The sequence below is a fragment of the Cyprinus carpio genome, chromosome A12, assembly GCF_018340385.1.
Source record: "Cyprinus carpio isolate SPL01 chromosome A12, ASM1834038v1, whole genome shotgun sequence".
Classification (NCBI taxonomy): Eukaryota; Metazoa; Chordata; class Actinopteri; order Cypriniformes; family Cyprinidae; genus Cyprinus; species Cyprinus carpio.
Window position 1 is genome coordinate 14,199,996 of NC_056583.1, and position 11,370 is coordinate 14,211,365.

An 11,370-nucleotide genomic window follows, 5' to 3' on the forward strand; every position below is an offset into this window, starting at 1 on the left:
ATATTATTTACAAGGTTCCCACTGTAATGAAATATAAGGGAATTGTAAAAATATGGTTTCCTGGCAAGGCAAATAACTAAACATTTCAATAATTAATAATTCAATTACATTTTTTAAGGCTCTAAAATATTTAGCAGTCTATAAATTACTGTTGTGAGTGCAGTCTCAATTTTTTTTTAATGTCAAAATGTTTTTTAATGGTTTACATTTTTTTTTTAAAAACAGAATACATATAAACAAAGTTCTAATGTAAAACATTGTAAACAAAATAAGCACACCACCAATGTGAAACACGAACACATTTTATGATAAAAATCATACAATATCATTTTGCAGTCTGTACATTGCAAGAAACTGCATCAGAAGACAATTAAAAAAAAACAAATTTTTTTTTTTTTTTTAAAAGGACAGTCTGATCAGGACTATTCATTTCCAGAACACTTAGCTCCACAATCTCCATAGCCTAGTGACATATTTGACACTTTACATTAATACTGTTGACAATGCAATACACCCAAAACATCTGATGAAAGAGCAGGTTTTTAGCACGTTAAAATGCATGTGTACTGTATATTAAAGCATGCAGGTGTTGTAGGCTATTATGGCAGGGAAAAAAAAACAACTCTTATGTTAAACATGGACCTTGTTTTTAACTTTTATCTGAAGAAGTTATGACAGACGTCTGCACTTTTGGCCAGCTCGAAAACATTGGTTGAAAGCTATATTTTTATCAGATACATGGGGTGTTGCATAAGCATATTTAGCCTTAGCAAGCAAGGTTTTCCAGTACTACTCAGTTTGATTTGATCGATTTCTGTACAGAACAGTTAAAATAGGGCCATATTTTTCTTTTAATTTCCACTTCTCAAATATTATTAATACCATCTGTCAACTGTCCATGCACCAATTCACCGTCACAATATGACAACATCCCAGCATATAACATTATATACTCAACACATCGCATGCTTCCAAGTTGGCATTCCAAAACACCAACCTTCTGTTTTTCAGAATAGCATTTATCTTTTTTTTTTTACAAAGAAAATATCTTTATTTATATATATTTTTGTTTGATCTTAAACAACACGGGGTACAAGACCTAAAGAAAAATCGTAGATTTCTAAGGAAAAGAAGACACACAGAAGTTTCACAATCTCAAGTGCTTAAAGCATCAGCAGTCAATGTGACATCCATATCAGTTTCCTGTACTGTCTCTAATAAATCTTGAGACTGTCCATGACATTTTCGTCTGCCTAACATGGGGTTTCGACTCTAAAAATAGAACAAAATCTAAAAACAAAATCCACGCAGTGAGAACATTATAATGCAGGTAGGTGCAAAATGAAAAGTGCATAGGGTCAGGAGAGGAAAAGCTAAATACAGATGAACCACTGAAACAAGAACCATAACAAACTCAGGGGAAACGGGTACAGCCAGTATCTGAGTCAAGGAACAGAACTGATTTAGTCAAAACAAACATAAAATAAACACCATTTCTCAACCATCTGTATTTAAAGAACAGTAATCTAGGAGTGAAGACATGAAGAACACGACAGGTTAAAGGCACAACACTAGACAAACAATTGGGACACAGAAAGACTTTAACCACCACCTAGTTTTGAATCCAGGATTCTTCTTCAAAATCAGACCTGAAACCTATTTGAACAATGGGAATTTACAATAGGATCCTGTGAGAGAGCCGAGGTCCCGTTACTAATAACTGGGGCTGAACAAATAAACTCTCTCCAGGAGGGGGAAAACATTAACACAACAGAAGAAAGGGAAAGCCAACAACCACAAAGTATCTCACAAACTCAAGTACTTCGCCTTCTTGATATGATAAACCAAAGACATGAGTTTAGTGCGATAAAGAGGTAAAAATCCTTAAATGTATTTAGAGAAGAGACAACACTTTAAAACACTGCTGACCATAAAAACGTCACCTAAAGTCTTAGACTGACCCCTAGATTCAACAATATTTTATCAATAGATATGAAGAACCGAACAACCAAAATACAGCCTGGATACCTTTCAAATACTGAGAACTTGTGTAATCACAGCAGATTCAGAGAAACCACAATGTAATTATAAAAAGAGAAAACAGGAGATCAAGTTTATGTGCTGCTGGATTGGGTTAAACAATGAGGGCCAGCGGTTTCAAAGATAAAGCTTCAATATTTTTTAATGAAGCAAACATAAAATGTTTTGCCGGAAATTATATTCGATTTTGAAATGAAAAACCTTAATAAATGGAGCCCTTTACATTCAAACACATTCCACTGACGTAATCAGAGTTTAAACTGTAAATTTAAAAATGAGTTAAACAGTTAAATACCCAAAATGTTATGGGGAGAGTTAGATCTGAATTCAAAATGTCAGAAAAGTGTCAAAATACATTCAAAAACATTCCACTGACGTGATCAGACTTTAAACAAAAATGAGTTAAACAGTTAAATAGCCAAAATTTGTTACGGGGAGAGTCAGTTCTGAGTTTAAAATGTCAGAAAAGTGTCAAAAAATGCAACAAAGAGCCACTAATGCAGTTTTGCCCTGACTCAAAACTTGTGGGCACTTTGTCCAACAACAGTCTCCTGAACCACCTGGACTGTTTACCTCTATACAAGAAGTCTCCTGTTTTTTGTCTGTTTTTTTTTTTTTCCAGTCATCGACAAAGTGTTTAAAGGAAAAACACAACATACAATTTCACATCTCAGTGACCAGGCTTAAAAAAAAAAATACATTAGGGGTCGATTCAGAACCTTCCCCAATCAGAGAGAGAAACTCATCTTTATAAACACAAAAAACGACCACTATGGTACAGATATCAACAATTACATGACTTGCATTCGCCTACATGTATTCGTATGTATTCGTAATACATATATGGTCTGAATATAAATATTCCTCACATGCCCTAAAACCACATATTTCTTTTATTTAATTTTTTTTTTATTTCCTGTTTTGAAATATCCACAGCGACAAGGCAAAAAAAATAAAATAAAATAAAAATCCAGGATGACAGAAGTCAACCAGAACGAATCGGAAATGTGAGACATCTTCACAGCAATGGACACACGATTTGGAGCATCTGACCGGACAACTGGCAGTATGAGTTTTCCCTTCTCCTCTGGTCCTTTCCAGATGATTAAATGGGTAATTAACAAAAGAAACATGCCGCTTTCAAGACAAAATGCTGCATGTTCAAAAGCTGCTGTCTTCGTTTTTTCCGTTGTGCCATCTGCTGTGCTCTTGGTCTGACCAGGCAATAGGAAATGAATGCTGAAATGATACACATTTCCCTGCTAATGATTTACAGTGTAAGTTAATGTGGTTGTTATGAGAAGCTGTATTGACGGTCAGAGAAATGAGGCTATCTTGCACGCCATTTGGAAGTCCTGAGGAAATTATGGTCATGTGTATGCAGCCGAGCCAACAGGGGCCACTGAACCCCCTTAAAACATTTCAAGCCAGCAGCTGTAAAGATTATGATGATAATGACCGGGATATGAGGAGGATGATGATGAAGTCTGCATAAATAAGCATTAGGATGAATGATAAATCCTTCCCTGTAATCCTCTCTCTAAGCAGGTCTTGCATCAAATGTGATGGTCTGAGGTTTAACCTCGGATGCATTTTTGATTAGTCGATTAGTGATGATAGTTAGTGGTGGTGCTGATCGGTTAATGCTGCAGCACTGAAAGGAGGAGGGGGACTGAGACCCCCACAGTGGAAAGGCACAAGGGAGGAGGGGAGGGTGAGGTGGAGGTGAACTTGGAGTCAGCTGTATGGTGGAGGAGGATCTGGAGAAAGGAGGTGAGGGATGAGAGATCTGTGTGGGCTCAGGCACCAGGTTCCTCACATCCTGGACCCCCGCTCCTGAAGGATCTGTGGAGGAAACATGAAAATAATGATGAGCTCTACAATTTTCTGAAATATTTTCTCATCAATCTTTTATATTCTCATCAGTCATTAATAACCTCTTTAATTTTTTTATTAAAATATTAAATTTAATATATTTAATAAATATAATAATATATTTAATATTTAATTTTATTGTATTTTTTACTGCTACCACTACTACTAATACCACAACAAACTATAATTATTATTATCATATGTTACCTTATTTAACGATAAACAAAATTATATAAACATTCTGTAATAAAATGTAATAATAGTAATATTGTTTTAGTTTATATAATTTTTATAGTGTTATTATTATTATTACTATTCTATTTACTAATATTATTATTACTATTATTAGGGTTGCACAATTTGGGGAAAAACTTTAATTTAAAATGCTATTTTAAAAAAACAGGTTGTGATTATATATTCATACGGCTATAAAATATTATTGTTATTATATCGTACCTTATTCAGATTAAACATTTCTTTGATATGTTTTTGTAACAAAATAATAATAATAATAAAAATAATAATAATTTTTATTGTTAAAGATTTGGGGTCAATCCAATCGCGATTTTTCTGGTAACATTTTTAAATGCTATTTAAATGTGATTTAAAAACACTTTTTAGGTTTGCGGTGCTTGTTTGTAGGGCTGCACATTTTGGCCAAAATTTTGTGACTGTACATCAATATGGCTATAAAATAATGATAATAATAATAGTTAGTAGTAGTAGTAAGTATTACATTTTGTTTTCAAAGTTTTCAAAGAAATTATACTAAAGGTAATATGAAAAAGTGTTAATCTTACCTTAGCCTTCTCTGTGGGCTCGATAACAATTCCATTAGTGGAGTTGTTGAGCTCCCGTGAAACGACGCACAGGAATTCGGCCTGGTCCTCGTTGCCATAGTTATAGGAGGAGCCGATACTTATGAGCGAGATAGACAAGTTGAGTCAAATTTGTACCATAGCAAACAGATAAGCAAAAAAAAACAAACACTGGCTTACGTAAGTCCCAAAGAAAGGTGCAGACATATTCTGTTTCTCAAAAACATCATGTGTAGCATCTATAGTCTGTACAATCTACATAGTTTAAAACAATGACTGTGTAAGATCGTTGCTATCCAGAGACCTTCTGTATGTCTGATTTAAAAGATGCTACAATACTCCAGACAAAGTATCTGCAGCTATACTGGTCGAGAGCACCACATATGATGGGGAAGTAAAGAGAAACAAACTTACCTGTTCAAACTTCCATCCGTCTGACATGGTGGAAACCATCTGAGTGAGCTCCTCCTCTTGACATTGTAATACACGATATACATGCTTCACAGGGCCCTGTAAAAACAATAATATTCTGAATTAGGGGCTAAAACAGAATAATAAATCATTGTATGAAGGTGCACAGGTTTTGAAAACATCCTTTAATGGGATAGTTAGGACTTAATTTACTCGCCCTAATGTCCTTTTAAACTTGTATGACTTTATTTCTTCTGTGTAGCCAATATAGATATTGATGAGAACGTACTTTTTTTATATAATGCAAGCATACGTGTCAGGTGTATGCAAAAGAGCAGCGTGAACATTCTTCAAAACATCATTTGCACTCTACAGAAGAGATAAAGTCATACAGGTTTGAAAGGACACTGAAGGTTGGGCAGCTGTACATTTTAACGTTGATTCAAAGAAGGATCACTGTTTTCAAATAGTTCTCGAATGAGGAACACTCTGATTCCAATGAACTTTTAAGCAAAGACTGCTTGAAGGTAGACAATGAAACACTCGCTTTGAGCAATCCCAGTACTTCTAGCAAATTTGCTGATTGATTGCAGAGCTGTGCTCCAAAAAAGTATTCTTTTCCTCCGGCTGTTGTTTTCCCACATACCTGAGACGTTCTGTTTTCATTGTCTCGTATTCTCTCCTTCACCAGCCTCACAAGTGACACGATGTTGTAAAACTCAGCTTCCTCTAGAACACCTGCAGTGGCCAGAGAATCATAGAAATTATGCACTACTATAAGACCAAACTGAAAAAAATAAATAAATAAAAGCATCACGCAATAACTGTCATAGTCACATTCTGAAAGAAAAAAAACAAGATTTTTGGACACAGACTGTAAGCCTTTCAATATCCCACCAGTCCTGCAGGAAATAATCTCTTACGCGAGTACACTGAGGTCCCTTTCCACACACACACACACAAAATGATGTTTCTAAATGAAACTAGGCCATTACTGTTCCATTATGAAGTTTTTGAGGGCAGCATGCCCAGATCATCTCACCCTCCTCAGCGAGGTTCTTGTTGATGATCAACTTCCCATGCCTCAAGTAGTTCAAGATGGGTCCGAAATATGTGGGATCCCTGTCAATCAAATATGCTCCTGTCTCATCCTGTGAGAAAAGACAACCGACAGTGTGAACACTGCTTGTTGCAAATGCAATTCAATTTTCATTTAACTTCACCATCACTGCTGTGGTCACTGCAGCTTTATTGAATCATTTGTGAAATCCCCTTGACAAACCACTGTTTCCGTTAACACACTCAAGCAGCAGGTAAACTGGTGCCTGGTTATCAAGTGCGTGAGAATTTCTAGAACCCAGTTTGTGAGTCCATTCATTCTCCAGAAGTACATACTGAATGATTTTAGTATAGTAATTAGTGCAGCAACAACAGTTTTTTTTTTCTCTGGTGGTTTTTAAACTTAAAACTGTGGTTGCCATTTGTACATTATTTGACACTTTGGAAAGGAAATCCTCTGCAGAACTGTTAACACCACTTGTATACTTTGCTGTAAAATACAGTTTGGTAGCCGTCAACTGTGTTTTGGAACATGGAATCTAGTTTATAGATCCAGTTGATGCAAGTAATATACTATCTTGGAACACCAACCAGTTTATCAAAAGCAAAAGTGGCCAAGCAGATTTCTGAACGTGTCATTGTCTGGTCCAACCTTGTAGAAAAACAGCAATAAATCAGCTACCAGTTGGTCATCTTAAGCCGGTCAAGGTGGTTATTGGATTGAACGGTAACTGGTTAATCAGATAATGACCAGCTCGCAGCAGATAATGATAAAATAGACCATCTAGAAACCAGCTATAGAAACCAATCTACGTACTCCTTAAAGGCCATTAAAATAAATAAATAAATTCTGTTATCATTCAATCATCCACTTTCTTGCTTCTGTAAAACATAAAAGAAGATATTTTGAGAGATTTTTTTTTGTCCATACAATGGAAGGCAGTGGCAACCAACACAGTTTGTATTCCACGAAATAAAGAATGTCACACAGGTTTGGAAAGATGCAATGGTGAGTAAATAATTAAATAATAACAATAACTGTTGGATAAACTATTGCTTTACACTGGATTTTATTTACTTTATACTGGATTAAACTGGACCTCATGGGTGCACTACAAATACCGACCTATGTTCAAAATATATCCATTTTCATGTTAATATTTTACACACATGAAAAACGACAGGTGACTTTTTCATTTTAAGTTTTAAGACATGCTTTACTGATGTAAACCGAGCCTTACCTTATCCGAATCCAGATCTGGATCTTCCTGACATAATCGATACAGAAACGATTTAGGATCCCTGCACAGGGTCTGTTTCGTTGTAACAAAATAGGTTCCCCCGACATTGAGCCGAACCCACCGAGATCCAGGCTTCTCTGTGGCTTCTGGTGATGGGGAAGTGGGGTTGCTCTTCATGGGGAACCCAAACACTGCTCTGGAGCCGGAGACCCCTGGACTGGACGAGCCGCTCCGGGGCGGAATCATCAGTGTAGGCGAGGGGAGTCTCGCGCTCACGGAGCCTCTGATTTCACAGTGCTCGGTCTGCTCGATGATGCCAGTCGCGCTGGACTCAACTTGCAACTCTGCCATATTTTCGCAGCACAAACAGTCAGTTCCGTTTCTATCAGACACTAAATGCCTTTATTTAGCGCTCCGAACGGCGCTGTCACGCTAAACGGGCCGCGGTTACACGCGCTGATAACGACAGCAAAAGCGTTGCGGTGTGTTAGTAACGCGCACGCGAGGCGACATAGCTTACAATTCCCCCCAAAAACGCTATAATGATCCGTTTTGTTTATACAAACGACCCATGTAAGCTACAAATATTATGGGTGAGACTCAATATATCACTTCCCGGTCATGTAAATCCACATGTGACAAAATAAAAGTCTGGACGATAATATAATATTTCGGTAACTGAAATAAAGCTGAAATCAAGTAAAATATAAATATTGGATTAAAAAAAAAAAAAATTAAGAACTTAAACAGTAACATGAAAATTTGAAATGTGTGAATAACTGAAATGAATAAGATAAAGTTAAATGAATAAATAAAATAGAAGTATGAAGAAGCACAACAAAAGTACACACCCACACACACACACACACACACACACACACACACACACACACACGCACAAATGAAAACTGAAAATATAAAAAATAAAAACAAATTCAAAATATGAGTAAATACTATAATAGTACATAAATAATACTTAAAAACACATTGGAATTTGTGGATGGATTAATTCAACAATCCTGCTGAAAACGAAGAAGAGAAGAGGGGTGTGAAAAAGTTTTAAATTTTTTAAAGGTTTTTTTTGAGATATGAGCAGAAATCCATTCAATTTTTTTATTTTTTTATTTATGTACATATTGGTTGGTAATCATTTTAAATGAAACAAATATTATAATAATGTTATATTTTATTTCATTTATAATACAAAAAATCAACAACATTATTTTTGCACTTTGTTTTGAATTAATACAACTGTGATTCACAAACATAAGCATTCTCAGTTGTTTCATTCTGTTTTACTTTGCACTGCAAGAACAGTCTAGCTTGAATGGAACCAAAGAAAGTTTTCCAGTGAAACTTATTGACCAACTTTTATATATGGGTTCAGTACAAAGTCCCATTTCATTTAAAACAGTTTCTGTGTCTCTCAGAAGGTTGTGCAGTGGCTCCAGCACTGGAGTGACATGTTTGACCCATTCCTGAACTGTAGAGTCTGAGTACAGCAAACACATCTCTTCTCTTACCTCTTGCACCTGGCTCTCCACGGCATCAAGAGTCCTGTTAGAGGAGATGAGAGGAAAAACAGGGATATATCCTATCATGAGGACCTTGTTAATAAATCACATGAATAAGACGCATGGTGTATCACAAAAATATTAAGCAGCACAACTGTTTTCAACTTTGACAATAATCAAAAATATTTCTTGGGCACCAAATCAGCATATTAGAGTGATTTCTGAAGGATCATGTGACACTAAAGACTGGAGTAACGATGCTGAAAATTCAGCTTTGCATCACAGAAATAAATTACATTTTGAAATATAATAAAATCGAAAATAAGTTATTTAAAGTTATGTAATATAAAAAGTAGTAATATTTCACAATATTATTGCTTTTACTGCATATTTGATCAAATAAATACAGACTTGATGAGCACAAGAGACTTCTTTCAAAAACATTAAGCAATCTGAGCTACCACAAACTTTTGAACGGTAGTGTAAATATAATTATACATAATAAGAGACTTACATTTTTGCTAGTGTTTTAATCTGTTGTGCAATAAGTGGGCTAACTGTCTTTTTTTGCTTGTGGAAGGGTGTGAACTAGCCCCTCACAAACCTATTATCCAAGAATGAATACAAATATTTGGTGAAAAGTCAGCATTAACTGCACAACCATCAAAAGTAAAACCTTAGTAGCCCTAAACTCACATATTGTTCTGAAAACGTCTCAGTTCTGTAAACTCCAGCAAAGACGTCAGCTTCGCTATGAGTTCAGCTAGTTTTGCCCCAGCAAAGGAGCAAGACGTTCTGGAAGACAATCTAGGACACACAGGCCAAAGAACATTCTGTAAATGAGTCTATTTTAAAGTAACCCTTGAGGTTTAGTAGTGTTACACTCACACATGCTTTTTTATCTTTCAGGGCATGAATATGAATGTTAGATACCTCTCAGTGTCTCCTACATCCACAGTACCACCTTCTTTTGAGCCTCTTCAGTAAAGCCTTCTGAATCACTGTGAACAGCTACAGTGAGCTTAATATTTATATACTGCCGTCAATGTATCACCCTTCTCTAGTACAAAAAAAAAAAATTTGTAAAGGAATGATACTGACTGACCATGCACATTGTTGTTAGTATAATACAAAAAAAAATGTGTCTATAGAGTAGAACAGTAATATCCATGAACTGGAAAATGCAATATGATTCTTTTGGCATAGACTTTAGTTTGATTTGGTCATTTCTAAAATAAGATTACATTTATTTATTTCCATTTGACTCATTTCATTTCACATTGAGTCAATGTGGAGGATGTGGAATAGTTAAGTAATATATTTTTGACCAGTGAAGATAGAGGTGTCGACCTTTAGCGTATAAAGGGGAAGGAGTTAATAGTATCATAAGCATGTAAAAAGCAACTGAAGGGAAGTGCCACTATATGCACTCTTCAAAAGCAACTAGATGCAGCTCAGTAGAATGGAACAAGAACAGTTGAATGCAGAGCACTTCCCAGATACCACAAAACATGAGTAAAAGAGCAACCATTTAAAAAGTGCATCCTCAGTAAACAACCCCTTAAATGTTGTTTTAAGTTCCAAACTCACCTGCAAAACCCCCTTTCGTACTGTATAAAAAAGCTTCAGTTAATGTATTCAAATATTATATATGAAAAATGTTTGAACAAAGTGGGTTTTTTGTTCAGTCAATGGGGTTCATTGTTTTGGAATGATATGAGGGTGAGTAAATGATCATAGAATGTTTGTTTTTGGATGAAATATCCCTTTAAGCATGCACTTATACATATGAAAATAATTAATAAATACATCATTTCCTCTTATATGCAACAAAACCATGGTCATTTTCCAAAACAGGTGATAAATATGTGGTTGAGGTGTTGTTTTGGGGCATTCGAGGGCCGTGCCCCCCCTAGCGGTCATTGATGCCCCTCCTACAGGCCATGGCGTGGCCCAAAAAAAAATCCCTTTTAGTTATTATTTTAATATTAAATGTTCAAACTGTAACTTAAAGTAAATAAAATAAAAAGAATGGTGAAAATGCATAATTTTGGTTGCTCATGGCACGTTACTAGGCTTCGTCATGGTGAATGCTTATTGGTCGCCGAGTAAACTTGTTACATTTGATTTGCAGCGCGCGCGCAAAATCCATTTCAAGTTGAAGAACAGTTTGTCCGTCTATATTATAGACAGTTGTTAGCAGCTAATTAAAAAAAAAAAAAAAAAAAAAAAAACGGTGAATTGTTGATGAATGTTTGTGGGTTCTAACTGCATTTGTGTTTTATACTTGGCTGTCTGTAAAGATATACGGGCTTATGTCATTTCTGCTTGGTGCGTGCATAAACTGTTGGGAGGTGTGTAACCCAGGTTAAAACCAAGTATTAGCATAAAGTAATAGCAGAAAATACATTT

At 35.6% G+C, this 11,370-nt stretch overlaps 1 protein-coding gene and 1 long non-coding RNA gene across 2 annotated transcripts; both read right to left on the minus strand.

The window, feature by feature from the left end:
• Window positions 1-286: 286 nt before the first annotated feature.
• On the minus strand, window positions 287-8,083 carry LOC109099448 (BTB/POZ domain-containing protein KCTD5-like). Its single transcript, XM_019112957.2, has 6 exons — window positions 7,445-8,083; window positions 6,187-6,295; window positions 5,791-5,882; window positions 5,148-5,243; window positions 4,716-4,841; window positions 287-3,885 (listed from the first exon to the last, which is right to left on the minus strand). The coding sequence occupies exons 1-6, from the start codon at window positions 7,793-7,795 to the stop codon at window positions 3,856-3,858; spliced, it is 804 nt and encodes a 267-aa protein (XP_018968502.1). The 5' UTR covers window positions 7,796-8,083; the 3' UTR covers window positions 287-3,855.
• Window positions 8,084-8,586: 503 nt separating this feature from the next.
• LOC122147017 lies at window positions 8,587-10,820 on the minus strand. Its single transcript, XR_006161357.1, has 3 exons — window positions 9,892-10,820; window positions 9,655-9,765; window positions 8,587-9,001 (listed from the first exon to the last, which is right to left on the minus strand). It is a non-coding gene; the product is annotated as an uncharacterized LOC122147017 (long non-coding RNA).
• Window positions 10,821-11,370: the final 550 nt, after the last annotated feature.

Coding starts and splice junctions, on each gene's coding strand:
- LOC109099448 (XM_019112957.2), bottom strand. CDS start 7,795: ATGGCAGAGTTGCAAGTTGAGTCCAGCGCGACTGGCATCATCGAGCAG. Junction 6,296..7,444: donor CAGATCTGGATTCGGATAAG/GTAAGGCTCGGT, acceptor CTTTTCTCACAG/GATGAGACAGGAGCATATTT. Junction 4,842..5,147: donor ACGGATGGAAGTTTGAACAG/GTAAGTTTGTTT, acceptor TTGTCTATCTCG/CTCATAAGTATCGGCTCCTC.